This window comes from Giraffa tippelskirchi, chromosome 8, assembly GCF_054371585.1.
Source record: "Giraffa tippelskirchi isolate mGirTip1 chromosome 8, T2T-mGirTip1v1.2.pri, whole genome shotgun sequence".
NCBI lineage: Eukaryota > Metazoa > Chordata > Mammalia > Artiodactyla > Giraffidae > Giraffa > Giraffa tippelskirchi.
Window position 1 is genome coordinate 138959190 of NC_137282.1, and position 21187 is coordinate 138980376.

At 41.0% G+C, this 21187-nt stretch overlaps 1 protein-coding gene across 1 annotated transcript in view; it reads left to right on the top strand.

Annotated features, from left to right (window-relative positions):
* The window catches only part of TFAP2D (transcription factor AP-2 delta), a 62081-nt gene that overhangs the window by 8252 nt on the left and 32642 nt on the right, over nucleotides 1-21187 (top strand). Inside the window, exons 3-5 of the mRNA XM_081520829.1 lie at nucleotides 64-124; nucleotides 10629-10794; nucleotides 11121-11239. Of these exons, the coding sequence (XP_081376955.1) occupies nucleotides 64-124; nucleotides 10629-10794; nucleotides 11121-11239 (346 nt within the window). The remainder of the gene's footprint in view (nucleotides 1-63; nucleotides 125-10628; nucleotides 10795-11120; nucleotides 11240-21187) is intronic.

Below are 21187 nucleotides of genomic sequence, written 5' to 3' on the forward strand. Positions count from 1 at the left end.
GACTTAACTCTTGTATCTGTTAGTATCCATATGAGTGATTGTATTTCTTTTTCTTTCATTAAGGGCTCTGTGGAAGCCCAATGTGGGCTTGTTCTCAATGGCCAAGGTGGAGTGATAAGAAGAGGTAAGTAACAACATAATGAAACTAAACATTTTCTCTCATCTGTTACTTTGTTTTGAAAGTCCAGCAGTGCTTTTAAACATCAGATCCCCACCTGATGATAAAGAAAACAATGACTATTGGTCAATTATGCCTGTCCCACACAGGCATACCCACATTAAAAAGCTTCCCTTACTCCACTGAGGCTTGAACTAGCCTGTGCCCAAAAGAGAGTGATAGAAGAGATTTGCTCTTCCTCAATGAAACAGTGACAGAATCAAAGTTAGAGGCAAAAGAGAAAAGAAAAAAGAAGAAAAAAAAATCTTTCTCACAAACCCTTCCCCCATCATCACATCCTCGAGCAGAATTTCTGGTCTCTTTTAGCCCTAAATGTGCCAGCCACAGCCTGGGTGTTTGAGGTGTTGGTGTTAGCTTGAGGCTTTGAAGGATTTTGTGAAAGGCTAAATTCACTGGGCTTCAGGAAAAGCTAATGAAACACCAATATTGTAGCTGCCCTTAATTTTCTAAGTGTCCAGAACATTTCTTTCTTTAAGGGAGGGTGAGAAGAGGAGGTGGTGCTAACTGTACCAGATAAAGCTTTCTTGTTCCCATCTGTTGAGGAAAACATCTGAACCCAGAGTTACCCATGGAATTGGAAGGTGGGGGGAAGGCAAGAATGGAGAGCTGTTGATTTCAGCCCAGACGCTGAAGAGGGCTGCATCTCAAATGTTCCATTTTGACAAAAGGTTTTGAACTATGACATTTTATGAGCCTCAAGGCAATGCCAGTTTCACTGACTTCCTCACTTCACTGTACTCAGAGCTTCTGAAGCTTATTTTCCTAGCAAGCTGAGTAACTCTGGTAGCACAAGGCAAGGGGGACCAGCTGTTATCCCAACTTCATACGAATTAATAAGACATGGCCTATTCACCAGGACTAATTCCAGCTCCAGGGCCACAGTTGTCTCTAGTAACTGAACCACTAAAAATGGAATCACTTCTGGTGGCACCAAATAAATGTTCTTCAGTCCCTCCATCCCTTTCAAAGCTTGTTGAAAGACTCCAGTGCTTTTCCAAAGAAAGGATTGCATGGGTAGGAAGCAGTGGCTTCTTTCATGTTTAAACTGCAGGTTTTACAACCTGGTGTCCAGTGTGAAACTCCATTTAAATTGAGGTGGGAAGAAAACAGAATGTTTTCCTTTGAGAAACTATTGTCAGAGTGGATATTTGGGATTTCCATTACATGGAAAATGGCTATTTAAATCTGTTCTTTCACCCTATGGAGATTTGAAAGTTATCCCCCACCCCCACCACTGCTGGTGTTGTTCCAGGAAGACTTTTTAAAAATGAGCCAGATTAAAGCTTGTCACCCAGGCCAACACTCAGCCATATTGAAGAGACATGAAACAGGCCTAGACTACTGAAAATTAAAACAAAATATACACATTGTTGGAGCGAGGGGGTTAAAACACACAGTGAAAGAGGGACCAGGTGACAAGTGTGTTGAGGCGGCCACACTAAAGGTGACGGCCAAGCATCAGGGCGCACGGAGATGTCGGTGGTGCTGAAGGACAGCGCCACTAATTAGCGCCCGGAGCCGGCTCCTCGCAGAGCCCGACTCGCGCTACTGCGTTTTTGCGTTCAGTTCCGCGCTTGCTCCAAGATCACCTTTTCAAACGCTTGGAAATTGCATCAGATCATACAATAGCTGACAGGGGGTTAGAATTATTTGAGACCCAGGTGGGGAGCTGGAAAGGCTGCACAGACTGCTGTGCAATGAGTTGAGTTTTTGAAGAGATTTACGGAATAGACTTCACCAGCTATCCAAGAAAGGCCAACGCTCTCTAGTCACCACAAGATGGGAACTGTGTTCCTATCCTCTCAGAGTCACGGAAATGGTTTTCCTTAAGTGATGTTTCATTGCTCTTGTAGAATTCGGTGTCATTCACCTAAAAATCACAGCTGAATGTATTTTAAACCAAATATTGATCTTTTAGAAGAACAGCGGGGCTCCAAGCAAAAATGGGAGGTAACTTGGGGTTTACATCTCTATTGTTTGGCTAAGCCTGATCCATCCCCCTCCATGCAAAGGAATTCAGAATTTAGCTTCTGAGTTTATTCCATTTCCACGTCTTAGAAAAAGACCAATTAACTTAGTTGTACCTCAGAGACCAGGGAGTGTGTCTCTGTGTGTCTGTTTACTCTGAAACGATCAATGTTCATGACAATTTACAAATGGATAGCAAGGAAGTCTTGCATTAAAAGGCGGTGTTTATCCTGCCACCGGCCCAGGTCCTTCATCTTAGGACCCTTTTTTTCAAGAACAGCTAAGGAAGCTTCTTGTCTCTATTGTCATGGCAGCACACAGCATTCTAATATCCATAGCTCAAGTCACCTTTGTTCATCAAGAATTGAGAGTACTTGAACTCAAGCGCTCTGTTATATGACCACACTGTGCAATATAGCTCAGATGGAAAAGCCTGTTTTTTTTCTAATTCATGCTTTACATGTGACTTGCCATATGAAAAATGATTTTAAAAGCACAACTTTTGCCATTGTTTCTCTCTTGCTGAGCTCTTGGATAAACTTAAATTTCTAATGATTTCTAGAATTTGCAGTGGGAGAAAAAAAAATAGATTTTACTTCTCAAGACACCCGGATGCTCTTCTAGAAAAAAAGATCCCTTAATGCCCTGAACAAATTCACCAGGGAGAGGCTGTCCTGTTTACAGTGTTGTGTGTGCGCGCTTGTTGGGGATAGGGGGACAGTGGTGTCTCAGTGCTTTAAATTTAGCCACTTCTGTTTGCAAAGAACAAAATACCATTTCCCTGACTCACTTTGGTAAATAGCAGTTACATTGTTTTTGCCTATAATGAAGCCCTATAGCCAAAGAAGACGGAAGAGGGGCAGCGGCCAGGTAATTACCACCTAGATAAAATATTTGCCACCGCCTCGGAGGTGCAGCTCCCCGCGTGCTCACTCTTAGTTAATGGTGTGCACGATTTTGCCCGCAGCTCCGCCACTCCAACCATCAGAACCAATAATCTTTACTTTACCCTGTGCTTGCGTATCGATAGCTTCTCTCGCCTCCGGCATCGGCTTTGATATGTTAATATTTCTGAGTAGCAAATTCTGCAGAGATCATATTAATGTTGTACATACAGAGTGGAGCTTTGCCTTCGTTGAATATTCAGATAGTGGGTTTCAAAAGGCATCTCTTGAAGAAATGAGGCTTCTATTTACAGGAGTCGTCTGTGTTTTTAATCATTAAAAAAAAGAAAGAAAGAAAGGAAAACCCACTCTTCTTTTCCCCATGAATCTTCTGAGGCTCCCTCATGGCCCCCTCCCTTTTGTCAGATGCTGGTCCCTTTCATTTCTTGCTCTGAGAATTTAATAGAAGGAGAACAATGTTGATGACGACGATGATGATGATGAAGCTAATAATGAGTGGATCCAGATTGAAATCGCAGGGGTAGGGGTTCAATTGGGTAGGGGATCCTGGCTTTCAGAAGAGAATGGAGATGAGAAGAGAAGACACAGCTTTTCCATATTTGGGTGAAAAAGTGACATTTTGGCCCTGGTCTTTTTTGTGTGTGAAATCGGGATGGCAAACTCAAAAAAAAAAAAAAAAAAAAGGAAGAAAGAAAAAAATGAAAAAAGTGAAGAGGGGAAGCGCCCTTGTTTCGCTTTGTGATCACTCTGCCTTGCAGCCCCAGGCTAATTTCAGAAGCTTAAATACCGCCATAGCCTCTGGGCCACGCGGAGAGGGAGCGGACCCGGCCACGGGCAGGCAGGAGCGCTTACCGGATTGCCCGTGGCTACACAAAATACAAACTACTTTGAATCAAAACATTTTTGGGGAATTAATATGATCTGAACTCTGCGCGTTTTAAGAGAGTTGGAGTTTGTCAGATCGCTTAGAGGTGACTGGCACGCCAGCGGAGGCATTTACGCTGCGGTACAAACATTGTCAGATCTGATTTAATTTCAAAAAAAAAAAAAAATGCTTCCGTGAAATGGAGCTTAGCATCAGTTGCCCAGTCTGCCAATAACAGTGGATGGGCCTGACCGCTCTTCCTGTCTACAGCCTTCATGGCTGCCCACAGGCGGCTTGGGCAGGAAGATGAACTTTCCTCTGCTTTTTCGGTTTTCGCGAGGGTCCTGAGTTTTGGAACTGAAGTTAGAAAGAGCCTTTTGGCTCTTTCAACAGTTCTTGAAAGAAGTAAGATTGAAGCGGGGTGAGAAGGCTTGTTCCTCTTGTTTCGTCAGATCCCAGGGAATCTCTCTTAAATCGCCAAAAGTCATTTCTGTGGCTCACCCATTGTGAAAATAGTGTCAGAAATACACCAGGAATACACCTCACCCGTCTTGCAATACCCAAATACAGATGCTGCAGATCCAGAATTCAGTCTCTTTTAAGAAGTCGAAAATTCTTGTAGGAAAGGATCTAGAGGCCTGGTTTGTGGGAAATCTATTTTACGGGGAGGGGGAGCTACTTTTCCATAGCCTACCGCCGCCTCTCTTAATTTCGTTATTTCTTTGAACATCACCAAAAGCCAAAGCACTCTCTGCGCTGGGAAATGGGGATTAATTTCACCCCCTGCTCCCTACCTCCACCCTCCCAACCCTCCGCCAACACACACCATTACACATCCATCGCCACCTTAAAACAGTAGGTCTCTGTATGCAGACTTCCTTTTCTTTTGTTCTGCTTGGAATCCGCACCCGGAGAAGCGCACTCAGGCCTGGTAATCCAGTAATAGCTGTAACTACATATCCTTCTCCTAAACATTGCAACTCGCTGCATATATAGCATCACGAGGCCTATTTAATTGCAGTTAAGCCCCTATCCCTTTGGTGTTTGATTACAATTAACATCCGCTTTGCGTGGAGGAAGGGGATTCATGGGGGTTTTGGGATGGAGAAGGGCGAGGGGCTAGAGAGGAAGCAGCCGAGGACGATCCCACACCACCCGGTTTACAAGCGCACCTCGCAGAAATGCAGCCGAAGAACAAACAAGGACAGGAAACTCCTGTAATCGCTTACACATTTTTAATGTGTCAGAAAAAAACGAGCGATCACTGGAGATGAAGAAGGAGAGAGAGAAAAAAAAAATCCCTGCCGTTTGTATTTCTTTCATTTGAATTGTAAACATCTGTTTGGCTGTAAGGCGAACAGAACATTTATTTTGCTCTCAAGATTTGGTCTAATTATGTCAACACCGAGGCGGCGGCGATTGGGGCGGCGCTGCGGCTTTGGAGAGGCTGCGCGCGCGGGCCCGCGCCAGGAAGCCCGACGGGAAGTATTGATCGCGCCTGCAGAGCGCGTGGGGCCTCTAGCCATCACCCGCTCTGTTCCGAGACGGGAAGGCACCCAGTGCGGGTGAGTAGCCTAGAGGCAGCTTTAGGGGTTCCAGGAGAGCCGCAGTTCCTGGGAGAGGGCCCGAGCTGTTTCCTCAGCCCTAATTGCCTGGGAGGAGAAGAAAAAGCGCGCCCAGGCAGCGGGGCCTAGCTTTCCGATTCCATAGCCGCGCACAAAGTGGGCGGAGTCTTGTCGCGCTCTACCGCTTGCACCCAGCGCCACGGCGGCTGCTCAGCACAATGGTGGGGTTGAGAGGCCTGAACTCAGGATATTGAGGGTGTGTGCCTCCGTTTTGCTTATTTACCTCCTCAGGTTAAATAGAGCAGGTGTGAGCATCCTCACTTTTCAGATGGGCAGACTGAGGCCCAGAACTACTCCCATAAGGTGGCATGGGCCACTAGTTGGCCCACTTTTTACTTCTTTCCCGCCCCGACACCGTCCCCGGTCACACCAGGAGAGGCGCAGCTCCCTCCCCGCGCTGTTTTTGGCTTCATAGGATCTGACAAAGTCTGACAGCTGGAGGATCTGGCCTTCTGTATTTTGTGCTGGTTTTGCCCCACATACAGTCTTTGGCTGACTTTTCAATATAGCTGTGGCAAAGTTATCCCTTTCATGATAGCCATGTCCTAGACAAGTGACCTTGAGTAGATGATGTTTTATGCTATTACTATAGCTACCCATCTGAGTTTGAAGCGTCACTGGAAATAGGAATCTCTATCTCCAAATTAAGATTTTTAAAATAGTCCAGTGGAAGTATTATTGCCTCTGCACACTATGAACGGAAAAGAGATGTACTCTTTGGAAAAGAGAGCTGGGCATGAGGACTTTTGCCATGGCAGCAGAGACACCCCTAACTGGAGTGCTGGATCTAGAATGAATATTGCATGATCTCAATCTGAGCGGACATGCAACACAGGCACCATGAGGAACTTCAGCTAGCGACACTGGGGAGGAACGCTGTCAATGGCTTGGTATCCTTGACCCCGTCATGCCTTTCCTTCTTTGAAATCTCATCATTGCCATCTGTAGTCTGGATCCCCTTAGAGATGTCCCACCTTCATTCCAAATGGAAAACTCTGGTTATGTTGACCTATGACTCTTTTCTTCCTCCTTAAAAAATAAAGCACTGGGAAAAAAGACATCAGATTCCTCACGCTGCTGTAAACTCTACAAGTTGCCAAATCTTCAGCCAGGACAAGAGAGTTCCCCAAGGCTGCAGCAATGCCAAGTATCAAAGTAACAGAAATTCCCTTTAAAGATGCTGTGACATAAAAAATAAAAGACTCTGGAGTTGATGGCTAATCCTGAATACAAAATAAATCCTCCAGGCAATTTGTGTGTGCATAAAACATATTCTTAATATGCAGCCTGTGTGACTTACCTAATAAATACTTATTTGAGCGTAAGCCAGAAGACTAACCTGGATGCAGGAGAGAAGGCCTAGGGTTCAGGGATTTCACCTTTGGTTAGGTAGCAGACTCAGTGACTTTCTTGAAAGTAGCTGGCTTTTAGCACGTGGGTTCACTTTGTTCAAAGTGGGCAGTTTTCCAGTTGGAGAAAGCCCAAGTTAACTTTTTTTTTTCACAAAAATTACAATCTTCTGCATCTCCCTAAATTTCATGTCTAACCTACCATAGATTAGCCAAGATAGGAAAGTTCTAAAACTTTGCCCTTTCCTTTCCTAGAAAACAACACACACACTTATAATAAACTTGAGACTGGTTGGGTGAGATTCCTGTGTCTTCCACTGTGTACTGGCTAGTATGCAAGAGAAGATTTATGCAAGAATATAAATTTGCTAATGATTCATAGTGAACACAGGGAAAGGCTCACTTTCAGGTGAAAACGTGTGAATTTTGAGTAAAAATGTTATCATTTCTTTTTTTTGTTTGTTTGTTTTCTGGCTGTGTCATGAGGTCCCCAGCTGTGCAAGTACAGATTCCTAACCCACTGAACCTCCAAGGTATTATCTTCTTAATATTTCTGCTTCAGATGAACTCAGTATGACCTAAGTTCTGAAGCTAACAGTGTCATGATTCTTACATGACAATAAAATCCAGATTCACTGATACTTATTTTCCTATTCATCTCAACTTTTGAGAGGTTACTTGAGTTTATTTATTTAATTTTGGTTGCACTGGGTCTTTGTTGGGTTTTTCTGGTAGCTCAGCTGGTAAGGAATCCACCTGCAATGCAGAAGACCCCAGTTCGACTCCTGGATCGGGAAGTTTCCCTGGAGAAGGGATAGGCTACCCACTCCAGTATTCTTGGGCTTCCCTGGTGGCTCAGATGGTAAAAACTCTGCCTGCAATGCAGGAGACCTGGGTTCAATCCCCCGGTTGGGAAGATCCCCTAGAGGAGGGCACAGGTCTTTGTTGTTGCATGTGGGCTTTTTCTAGTTGCACTGAGCGAGGAACTACTTTCGTTGTGGTGACATGGCTTCTCATTGTGGTGGCTTCTTGTTGCAGAGCACAGGCTCTAGGCACGCAGATTTCAGTAGTTGTGGCTCATGGGCTTAGTTGCTTCACAGCATCTTCCTGGGCCAGGAACCAGGGATTGAACCTGTGTCCCCTGCACTGGCAAATGGATTCTTACCCACTGTGCCATCAGGGAAGTCCTTAAAATACATTTTGCACCTACAAGTACAAAGTGAGAGCATCAGTGAAAGTACAATGGTAGTTTCTAGACCATTGTGTGCAAAGTCACTCACTCGTGTCTGACTCTCTGCAACCCCATAGACTGGGACCTGCCAGGCTTCTCTATCCGTGAAATTCTCCAGGCAAGAATACTGGAGTGGGTAGCCATTTCCTTCTCTAGGGAGTCTTCCTGACCCAGGGTTCAGATTAGGATCTCCTGCATTGCAGACAGAATCTTTATCATCTGAGCCACCAGGGATCTACTTCTAGACATCTGGGAAAATTATTATTATTACTATTATTGGTTTTAAAATCCTGAGAATATGAGGTGAAGAAGCACGGTTGAATTTGTGTTCCCTGCTCCTGAGGCAGGCATTTGTATGTTTTTTCACTATATTGGCTACAAGTTTAATTACCAAGAAAAAGATTTCAAATGTGATCACTGAAACTATTACCTTTCAGATTTCAAACTGAGGACAGGTTTCCAAACTCTAGCACCGGGAATTTAGCCAAGTGTACATGGCCCATCTTCCAACCTGTAGCAAGCTGGCTGCTTGGATATTCTTATTATCTTTCGTGTTTTGGGGTAGGAGGCATTCAGGGTAATTTCCAGCCTTGGAATGCTTCAGGAGAAAGACCTTGGTGGGTGCTAGCACTTTCAGGGGAATCTTGGATAACTCTAGGAAAGCAGGAAGAATTCCAGACAGCACAGGGGTAGAAATCCCCTAAGAGTGGGGCGAAGTTAGTCTGTTCTCTGCACCCAGGTCCAGGGCCTCTTTTACCTTTCTAAACCTCCTCCCAGGTTCCTTAACCCCTGTGCCTAGAAAACATACCTGAATCTGAATGCCACAGACACAATGGACATAACATTCCATCTGAGTTGCTTTGTCAAAGAAGGGAAGGCAGGTGGTGAGTCCTAGACCTGTGCTTCTCAAAACTTAAAGTGCACGTGAACCACCTGAGGGGCTCGTTCAAATGCAGGCTCTACTCAAGATCTAGGGTTGGGCTTGAGATTCAGCATTTCTAACAGGCTCTCAGGAGATGCCAGTGCTGCCAGTTGAGAACCACCCTTTGAGTAAAAATATTGGACAACACTCTCCTGCCCATTTTTCTTTAATTGTCGTCTTTTCTTTTTTTCTCATTAACCTCATTGAACTTGACCCTTTTCTGGAGATGGGTCTTAAAATTGCCCATAACCCAAGAAATCCAGTGTATGCTCAGAAAAGTAACCTTTGAATTTGAACTTGCCACTGAACCTCCAAAACTCTGCCCTCGGTGCCTGGGGAGGCAGCCTTGCATCCTGGGGCTATGCAGTGGTGTGGACACTGGCTCAGGATTTTTACAGTAAAGGAAGGTCTGACAATAGGAAACTTTCCCCACTGATGATTGATGGATTGCTCTGGGTCCTCAAGTCTACTTCAGCTGCCTGAAGTTAGGGGATGTTCTCTGTTGTTCCTGGAGAACAGAAAAGCTCCAGGGGCTTTCTGGATCCTGGAGACAGAAGGCTCCTGCTCCAGGAGCACCAGCAGGGGATATTGCTTTGGTGACTTTTGCCAACAGTAGTTATCTTTGCTTTGTTCCCTAGTAGTAGTAATAATAACAAGCACAACGGTATTAATGGTCACTAGCATTTTGTATGTTACTGTTACTATGTTCTAATGTTAACTCAGGTTCGTGTGCACCACGCCCAGTGCAGGGCTTCCCTGGTGGCTCAGCGGTAAAGAATCCACCTGTGATGCAGGGGCCAGAGGAGACGTGGTTTTGATCCCTGGGTCGGGAGGATCTCCTGGAAGAGAAAATGGCAACCCACTCTAGTATTCTTTCCTGGAAAATCCCAGGGGCATAGGAGCCTAGCGAGCTACAGTCTATAGTGTCGCAAAGAGTCGGACAAGACTGAAGCAAGTTAGCACGCACACATGCACGTATGTGTTGGGGGTGTCTGGCAATGGGCACCTGATTTTTAATGGTACCTGGGGACTAAATAACTTTGGTGCCTGTACTTGGCAGATAGATGAGGGAAGGGAGATGGCAGTTCTCAATCATTTTAGAACAGAGCTTTCAAAACTTTTGTGTATATAATAAGTCATGGATAAAAATATATCTATTCATTGTGTATATGTGTGTACACACACATACACAGAGCCGTGGCTATGTAACACTTGCCCTTTGTGGGCTAGTTGGTATAGTTTGAGGTTTTTAACTAATTGAAGTGTTTCTTGGTGTGGATGATGGCAAAATGAACATTGGTGGGCCAGGTAGCACGTCATAGGGATGCTAACTTTGGCTAAAATGAAAATCATACCCTCACAAACATTTTCTGTATGATATTTGAAAACCAAAGCTTGAGTGTTATTGGAACTCAATAACACTTCAGAGCAGCTTTCTGAGATGACCCAGGTGGTGAATGTATAAGAAAAATCATACTGTGTATTTCCAAATCCTAAGTAGCACCGTGATAGTAACTATGTTTTATATAGTTATTAATATCTGTGCTCATGGTCACTAATATATAATATACTTTTCCCTCCAAAGGTGGCACCTGTGTGGTCAACCCCACAGACTTGTTTTGCTCTGTCCCTGGTCGTTTGTCCCTTCTCAGTTCCACTTCCAAATACAAGGTGACCATTGCCGAGGTGAAGAGACGCCTCTCACCCCCCGAATGCCTCAATGCTTCACTCTTGGGAGGCATTTTGAGAAGGTAAGACAAAGGAGTTTTCTGATACTGTAGTTTGGGGGGGGGGCTGTTTTATCCTTTAGCCGCACTGTGTGGCATGTGAGATCTTAGTTCCCTGACCAGGGATTGAACCTGCCATCTATCTGCACTGGCAGCTCAACGTCTTAACCACTGGGCGACCAGGGAAGTCATTGGCACGGTGACCTTCCAACTGTACTGGTACCACACTCCTCAACCCTCAGCCCTTACGTCTTCTGTCCCACGTTGCATACCTCAGATGGTCAAGTCTTCTCATCGTTTTCCTCTAAATGTCAACCTGAAAAACCTAGCTTTTGTTTGTTTTTGGACAGAGCAAAATCCAAGAACGGGGGTCGCTGCCTGAGGGAGAAGCTGGATAGGCTGGGTCTGAACTTGCCGGCGGGAAGACGGAAAGCAGCCAACGTTACCCTCCTCACTTCCTTAGTTGAAGGTAGGACTTTTCAGCACAGCGAACTAATGGTGGAAGGTTAGCAGTTCTTTGAAATTCAGGTTTGTTGATGATGCCATTTCATTTTTGTCTATATGTTAAAGACAGTTGATTTACAGGAGAACTTCCCAACTCACTGTGATAGTGATGATTCAGTTAGACTAATAGAATGCTTAGATGTAGATTCATAAACTATCATTTGATTTACTAATCTTAGCAGTGATAGGAAAGACGATAGCAATGGAAGATTTTGATACTTAGACAAGTAGTCCCCACATAACAGCAACAAAAAACTGCACTATTTTTATTATTGTTTATTTTAAAGTTCAGATCAATCTGGCTTAACTAATTGTTATTCAGTGCAGCGTGATCTACAAGATAACCAATAATCCTTTATAAGGAGTTCACAGGACTCAAGGCATGGTCCTGAGTCTGAGAGCACGTTGTATTAATCCTGTAGACATCTCTTAAGGTACAATGAAGTTCCATGGCTTTATGACAAGTGAGCTGACCACAAAGGCTAACCAGTGGGGTAGACACAGAGGTAGAAACATACTCCCAGAAGTTATTTTTTTTCGATTTATTTTTTCTTTTGTGTTTCTTCTGTAAGAACAAAACTTTACATATTCTCATTCAATCTTCTAAGAAAAGATATCATTGGACATCTTTTACACTTTGTAGAGGAGCTGTTGAATGTCAGGGAGAGTTGTTATATAACCTAGAATGCTATTGTTTTAAAAATGAATGAAGGAACCTTTTTGCCAAGACTTACCTGCACACACCTGTGACAGTTTTCTTGCATTGATTTCTCACTTGTCTATAAGGCACTGTAGGAGGTGAAAAGTAAGTGAAACACAAAACCAAACATCTTGCCCTTTTCCAGATTATCAACACACACTATTTACTGAACAACTCTGTGACATTGGTCTTGACATTGGTCTTGACAAAATTGCTTTGGTGATCGTGCTTTTAACAGGTACTTTTGCTTTACTTCCTAGTTGTAGTAATGATAACAACCACAATATTATTATTGGCCATGAACATTTAATAAACATCACCGACTCAATGGGCGTGAGTTTAAGCAAACTCTGGGAGCTACTGAAGGACAGGAAAGCCTGGCGTGCGCAGTCCATGGGGTCACAGAGAGTCAGATGTGACTTAGCAACTGAACGAAAACAACTGTTATGATATTGTACGTCTTGTACTATTTGCCTGTGTGTGCTGATACTGAGAGCTGGCATATGATAAGGAAGTTGACTCATAATCCACCAATAGGGGTTGGAGGTACTAAAGGAAGAACAAAGTAGAAAAAATGACTCACGGGTTGATTCAAAAGAGAAGCATATTCCTGCTTAATTTAAGTAAAAACATCATTAAAGTTATAGCTACCTAACAAAAGAACAAAAGTATGTTCAAAATATAATGGTGAATTCAAGAATCACGTGAACAGAAGAACTTGATTGGTTCTCAAACCGAATTCCACAGTAAAATCAGCTGAGGATGTTTATTAGAAATCCCCGGACCCCATTCCCAAACCACTTGAAATGTAGTCTCTGGGGTATGGTACACATATCTTTATTTTTGAAAACTCTCCCTGATGTATAATTAGGTTTAAGAATCCTTGATTTAAATGTTCCTTGAGATACTTTTCATGTAGCTAGTATGAAAAGCAAAGACCTAAGAAAGACCTTTATCCATGGTGTCTGTGAATGTACTGGCCAGTAAAACCTTAAGAACCCAAAAAGCACATATTCACATTTCTTCTTTTTGATTTTTGTGGTATCCCGAAACACTGGGTACCCCGTGAGGGAATCCTTGAGCAATACTAACAGAAACGATACAGGTAAATGTGTGAAATCCTAGGACCAATCTCATGGTTTTGGCATCTACTCTTCCAGCAAACCTCTCCATCACAAAAATGCCTAACTTGTGTTCTATTCATTTCACCTCTGCTCACAGAGGAGTTACGTCAGCCTTGGCTGATGAAACTTAAAATTTTATTCTTCCCAGATACATCTTACTTTATGTTTTTCTCTTGTAAACTTTTTTATTTTATATTGGGGTATAGTCGATTATCAATGTTGTGATAGTTTCGGGTGAACAGCAAAGGGACTCAGCCATTCATATACATATGTCCATTCTTTCCCAAACTCCCCTCCCATCCAGGCTGCCACATAACATTGAGCAGAGTTCCACAGATACATCTTACTTTTCACTGGATGCTTTTGAAATCCCCCAGATATTCATGATGTAGAGAAAGAAATATTTTATTGTTGAATTCCAGACCAGGCATTTTGATGGAACTGAAAAAATGAGATTTAAGGGCAAAAGGACTGTTTGTATCCCTCAACTCCCCACATATTACATTATGACCTTCAAACGTGTGTTCTCTCTCTCTCACACAAATGCACACACACACGCACATCTTAAGTTTCATTTATGTGCTATGTTATATACATTAATATGTACTATAGTATTTTTATTCTATTCCATATTTTTACATTATTTTAGAATGCTAATTGTAGACCCACTACTTTTAAATGTTGAACACAAGCCCACTAAATTTATTTCAAGACTCACCATTGAGTCACGCATCATGACTGACAGTTTTAAAAACTACAAGTTGTCTTAAGATAAGAGGAGAACCTAATATTTTGTGACCTTGGTCCTTTTGGTGCTAATGTGAATTTGATTTAGTTATTTCAAGCGTGTTTTGCTTGCATAATTTTAGCTAGTAAATATTAAAACTTTACCATATTTACTAGTTGGTATTCATGGACCTTGTTTTGACCATGTCTTTGGGTAATATTTTTGCCCCTCAAGCAAACATTTTTACAGGAGCCAGCAACATTTTTGATGCATTTCTCCAGAAATTCTAAAATGAGATTTCTAATTGTCAAAAATAGTTCATCAGCTTTCTTGTAAACCTCTGGTTTTGTAGGAAAGAATACTAGTTTTTTTCAATCATTTGTAGAATTTTTAACTTCCCTGATGGCCCAATGCATTTAGCAATGGTTCAGCCCTTTCCCATTTTGGTATAGCACTTGAGAACAAGATAAGTAATATGTGATTGGCTTTATTCCTCATTGACCACACTTAAAAATACATCTCCTGAAGGTCTATCTTCTGTGACTTTTCAATACTTGTCTCTGATGCTTTCTGGGAATGATTTGAATTCAACCTTTCCATTGTTGCTATTTTGATAAAAATCCCAAAGAAAGAGTGGTATATGGGGACCCAACTAGACTCTCCATGCAGACATGACTTAACCATTGTCAAGATACAATCAATGAACAGTAAGGTACCTTATGATGAGGACTGAAATTAGCAAATGAAAGTTTATTTATTAAAAAAAAGTAACCAACAACTAACTTGTCCCTAATCTAGTAGTGGTTTCATCATGATATTCCTAGATTTCCATGTTTGCTTTGGGTTTTCAATCATTTAGTTTTTAATTATTTTTATAATCATTCCCTTTATATTTCTTTTAAATGGAATCACTCTACTAATAGTGACATCCTAACATCGTTGTCAAATCCGTATTAGAGTCATTATTTTAGGGACTGTTTTAAGAATATATGAGAGGGCTGTTTCATGCAAATTTATAATATTTAAATTGTTAACAACATTTGTTACAAATATCATTGCACCTAGTAACCAATGGGATGAACTCAAAAATGGCTGACTTTTTCCACCTTTTAAAGCTGTTTGAAAGGGGACATTTTAGTAAGGTACATCTTTAGAATGGGGATTTATTTTTTGGTCCACATGTACAGATATATTTGATCTACAATAAAATATAAGTATTGGAATTCAGAATCCTCTGAGTGTAATACTAATCCCCTGAATGTAACTGTTTCCTTGTTACCCATATGCCTTCATTCAATGGGGTTTAAATATATAACTAATGGTTGGTACAGCTTCTTTTATCCACTTTATTGTAAGCCTGAAGTTCTTTTTATTTCCCCTTGTTAATCACATTCTATGACTACTCCTTGGTCCACTCTGGTATCTGTAATACCAGAGAGTTGTCATTCTCTGGAAAATTCAGATTAGAATTGCTTAATCCAATTTACTGATCTTCCTGAGATCTTGGGATAATCCCAGACTCTCTTAGAGTAGGAAAAATTCTATCTCTGGAAAGCATTCAAAGAATTTGGCCAATATTATTGTCCTAGTTCTAATATCCTTGCTATATATTTATTATTTATGAATCACCAATTAACTGCCTCCCCTATATTTTACTCCAGAACAATCTTTGCAGTGTTGGTGGTGTTAAAACAAATATGAGGAGTCAGTTATAGTCATTCTTGCCCATCGCTTCCACCTCACTTGAGATTTTCCAAGATGGTCAGTTACAGAGCGTTGCTGAAGGGAAATTTTGTTTACTTGAGTGGGGTGCTTTTCTGGGACAGTTTTGCTGAACTTGCAAAAGCTCACATAGCATTCTCAGGCAACACCAGAAGTTTGAAGCACAGTTTAAGTCCTCAAATATAAATGCCTTGGCTTTCGATTTGTCATGTATGCGTGCATGCTAAGTTGCTGCAGTCCAACTCTGTGCGACCCTATGGACTGTAGCCCACCAGGCTCTTCTGTCCATGGAATTCTCCAGGCAAGAATACTGGAGTGGGTTGCCATGCCCTCTTCTGGGGATCTTCCTGACCCAGGGATCGAACCCTGTGTCTCTTATATCTCCTGCATTGGCAGGCAGGTTCTTTACCGCTAGTGCCACTTGGGAAGCCCTTTTCAGTTTGTCATGGCTAGAGGTCAAATTCTACTCATTAGAAAAGACCTTGATGCTGGGAAAGATTAAAGGTAGGAGGAGAAGGGGACAACTGAGGATGAGATGGTTGGATGGCATCACCGACTCAATGGACATGAGTTTGAGAAAACTCCAGGAGATAGTGAAGGACATGGAAGCCTGGCATGCTGCAGTCCATGGGGTCACAAAGAATTGGACACAACTAAGCTACTGAACAACAACATATATATTTTAAAAAACAATATAGGGGGAGGGAAGGGTATAAATATCCATCAGTAAAAGAAAGGGGACCATTTACAAATATGTGTATGATTTCTATTCACTCTTTCAAATCTAAAACCTTTGTTGCTATTGCTTCCTTCTTTAGTTAAAAAGAAATCAGTAGGCTTCCAGACCCTATTACTGTACACCCCCATCGCCACCCCTAGTAATGTCACTTTTGACATTTTGTCTGACTTTGGGTCAGTTGCTTAACCTGACTAAGCTTCATTTTCCTAATACGTAGATAAAGGTCATACTATCTGTAATGGTTAGGGTAATGCCATCTGTTATAACAGTTAATTTCCAAATTTTCAGGGGTTTAACACAGGAGAAGCTTATTTCTCACTCTTCGCAGATGACATGAGTGTTCCTCCTCAGGACCCGTCCTTCCTCTCATAATCTCATGCAGGGGCCAGAGTCCTTCTGCCTCTAGCTATGCCCTCCTCTAGGTCCTCAGAGCCCTGTGCATTCAGCTCACAATAAAGAAAGATAGGATGGTAAAAGGACACAGCTTCCTACCCACTTGGCCAGGAAGTAGCCTACATTGCTGCTGTCTACGTTCCACGACAACTAGTCCCATGAGCACACCTAATTCCAGAGGTGGGTGTGAGATATGCTAGAAAATGTCGTGTCTCGAACCTTCTTAGCAACAACTCTATAATGTAAAAGAAAGGACAGACCTTGGATGGTCCGGCACCTCTTTCTTCCATAACATCTGCCTTGTGTGTCTTTTGTAGCATTAAATCCATTTGCTAGATTAAACACTTGACACCATGGGGCACAGAGGCAGTTGTTAAAAATTAGTACCTGTCCTCTCATTTTTCTCTCCCTAAACAACAGTATTACTTCATAGCAGAGTTTACTCAGAATCATAAAACTTTAACCCTGGCGGGAAATGGAAGATTGAGTAGTCCAAGGCACTAAGTCATAGTACCTCTGGTTAACAGTGTGCTTCTGGAGTCAAATAACCTTGTATGAACCCACTTCTACCACTTACCAGTTGCTAGCTGTGTCCTATAAGCAAAGACACAGCCTCTCTGAGCATCAGCATTAAGGAGTGTTAATAACAGTTCAGTTCAGTTCAGTCACTCAGTCGTGTCTGACTCTTTGCGACCCCATGGACTGCAGCATGCCAGGCTTCCCTGTCCATCACCAATAACAGTACTCTCCTCATAAGATTGTCATGGGAGTGAAATCAGAATGTTTGTAGCATGGTTCACAAGGTTCCCAGCACAAAGTTGGTGTCAGTTAAATTTAGCGATTATTCTTCTCAAATGAGAAAACTAAGGAAGGTACAGTGAGATTCATCATTTTGCACAGGATCATGAGAATAGCAAGGAGGAGAATCCAGGTCTGGTTTGCAACATTATCATGTGTTTTCCACTCAGATTTATGTTGGTGGTATGGATTCTGAACAGTTGCATTGCTGAACTCCTTCTGAATTCAGCTGTATATTTATAGTTATGGTTATAACAGTGTAACATTTATAACAGTTATAATAGTGTAACAGGTTATAACAGTATAACCAAGGAATAGAAAGAAGTTGCCCTTTTTTCACTATGGATTGGACATCCCATGCTGGTAGGAATCCTGAGCACATTTGTTGAGCTTTCTTGTACAAGTTTTTTTTTTTTTTAACATCCTGATGTACCATCTGCTGCCACTTAATCCCTCAAAATTAGGATGACATTAAATCTTGGTTCTTTCCATTTTTCTGGAATAATTGTCAAAAGTATCTTTTGTCCTTTTAAGGGGATGCCAATCTAGTTAGTTAGACTATCTTACAAAATATTTTCTTTCCACCTCAGCCAAACCAACCAAAGATAGGAGAAAGAAGTGCTATCACTTGGTGCTATTTCCCGTTTGTTTCTAATCCTAAGTCTATACGATTGCATTTCCAAGAAAACAGGGAAAAGAACCGTCAACTTGACAATGAACTCTTTTCCTTTTAAAAGAGATAATAGGGAGCAGATCTATTTTTTTGCTGTAATTAGTCCATGGCTATTTAATTTAGGAAGAGGTATTGTTCACTACTTGAGGCTTCAAAACACCAAAATCTTTTAGTATCAGTAATAATACACTCACAGCGTATGCTCAGCATAATTTGCTCTTCTCAGGGATTTTAGGACAAAGCTGATATTACCATGATATTCACTCAAGTACCACAGTGGATTTCTCTGGGCATGTGGAGCTTAAGGGTGACCTCCAGGGACTCATGGCATGTTTGTCGGTCTGAAAGGACCATCATCCTGATATAACATCTCCACCACCCATTCCAGATATATTTCCATTTTAGTCCCTGCTCTGGGATAACAAGGTCTAGCTTTCTTCTAAAACTGTATATGATATTAAAGAAAGGCCATAAATTGACTCCTTGTTATATTGTAATAGTTCTCACTGGTGCTCATTTTGGTCATATGATCAGCTAGAAAAACCCAGTCACTAGGAGACCCTGCTGTCCCCTTTTGCACACGCCCTGGCATTGACAATGTCTTCTCGGGCACATTTTTGCACTTCAGAGGTGCCAGTGGAATTGGACTCAATAAGGAAATGGTAGTGCAGTCTATGTTGGTCATTTTAAGGTCTTTCTTGGAAAATGGCTCTTTTTCAGACTAATAAGTATTGTCCTATCTGTAAATTTCTTATTCTAAGTCATGGAATAGTTTCTATCTGAGAGGCTCTGCTTTGACTATTGCTAGATAACAATCCAATATCACTGTCTAATATTTGAGAGCTAATATTTATCAGAATTGTCAGATTGGTCTCAGCGTCTTATAATATTATGCATCAATAGACACAGTCTCAGAGGAATCTTCTTAAATTGTATCCTTACTTCCTAACAGTACTCCTCTGACCTGCATCTTATGGTTCTTTCATTTTTAGGGAGAAAGGTGTTTACATGTAGGGGTAGAGGAATAGGCTATTATTACACGCATGCCTGTGTGTCTGACTGTGTGCTTATGGGGTCCTTAGAGTCCTATTCCTATTCTGGCACAAAAAGTCAAGTTTATCTAAGCCTGTTTGGCTCAGTCCTGCCCTACCCCGTAGGTCCAGCTTAGTACTCACTCTCATGAATCGTGATGCTCCCTTGAAAGTATGTCCCTGAATTACTTTCCTAGGTTTTTCTTTTTCTATTTTCTATTATCCTCTCTCTCAAAGTTTATGCCAACTAACATGCTTTTCAAACACTCCTCTTTCTGCTTATTTCCATTGTTTACATTTAACAAAATTTGTAGGTATTCTAATAAAATTGCAAACTGTATAATTACTAGTGATGTCTAATGCCCATTGAATAGTAATGGAAGTTTTGAAATTGCTTAGGTTTTAATTTACAACAAATATTTGAGTTTTGAATAAAAACTTTCTAAGATCTAGGTCAGAGAGTAGTTTTGTTTTTAATCAATATAATTTTAAATAGATAATTTATGTAGATGATAAAAACCCAAAAGTTACAAAAAGAGTGAAGTAGCTTCTTTTCACTTTATCCTTCATTTAGTTCCCTCCTGGAAGAAAGAAATGGTTTCTCTGTTTTCTTGCAAGGAGATATGTCTGTGTGTGTGTGTGTGTGTGTATGTGTATTTGTGTGTGTATTGTGTGTGTGCATAGTTTTGGTTTTCATTTTACAAATTATAGCAATCTAAGCCAATGGGATTTTGCTCTATGTCTCAGGGAACTCAAACAGGGCTCTGTATCAACCTAGAGGTGTGGGATGGGGAGGGAGATAGGAGGGAGGTTCCAAAAGGAGGGGACATATGTACACCTATGGCTGATTCATGTTGATGTTTGACAGGAAACAACAGAATTCTGTAGAGCAATTATCCTTCAATTAAAAATAAATTTTTTTTAATAAAAAAATTATAGCAATCTGTACATATTGTACTACACATTTTTTCACACCTTATCTTAGTGTTCTTTTTATTTCCGTTTTTGCAAGTTGTTCATTCTTTTAAACATTCACAGTATTCCATTGTTTAAATGCATCATAAAGTATTTAACCAGTACTCCACTAGATATCATATAGGAATTTTTAATCTTTGGCTCTTACAAATAGTGCTACAATGAGCAAGCTCACATTTATATAATTCTACAGATATGCAAGTATATGTATTCATTGAATTCATAAGAATGAGTTACAGGATCAAAGATATTTGCATTTGTAATTTTGGGAGATTATTGGAAGATTGCTCTTTACAGTAGTTTTAAATTTACAGTTTTATCAGTGATGGAGGTAAGAAGTATCAATATGCTAGTATTTCCCTCTATACACTAGTCCACACCAGGTACTATCAATTTTTTGATCTTTGCTAATTTGATTGAAAAAAATAAACTCCATCTTTTATGAAAGAGATTGAGTATATTCTTAGGAGAATTTTATGAGCTTTTTTGTCTATTCACTTTTTACTGGTGGCATAATTTTTGACATTTCTCTCATTCATTTGTACATGCTCATTATATATAAGGAAAATAGGTTGTATGCCTCTGATATAAGTTGCAAAGCCTCTCCACCCCATCTCTGTTTTGTCTGTATGCTATTATGACTTTTTTGTTTGCTTGCTTATTTGTTCAGGTCTATATAATGCAGAACTTTTTTATATTGATATAATCATATTTCTCATATATTTTATTCCATAGCTTTTAGTTTTTATTATAATACTTTGAAAGTCCTATTTTTTATTCCAAGATTATAAAATATTTCTCCTACATTATCTTCTAATTACTTTGTGGATCTATACTTTAAATCTTTGATCCATCTGGACGTTTTTTGTTGTTGGATGTATGATATAGATATAATTTTATTTGCTTTTTTGGCCCAGATGGCCAGCCAGTTGTCCCAACATCTTTTATTGATGATTCATTTTCCCCTACTGTTATGATAAGCAAGTTTTGTCTTACATTAAATCTCCTTACACAAATGTACTTTTTAATAG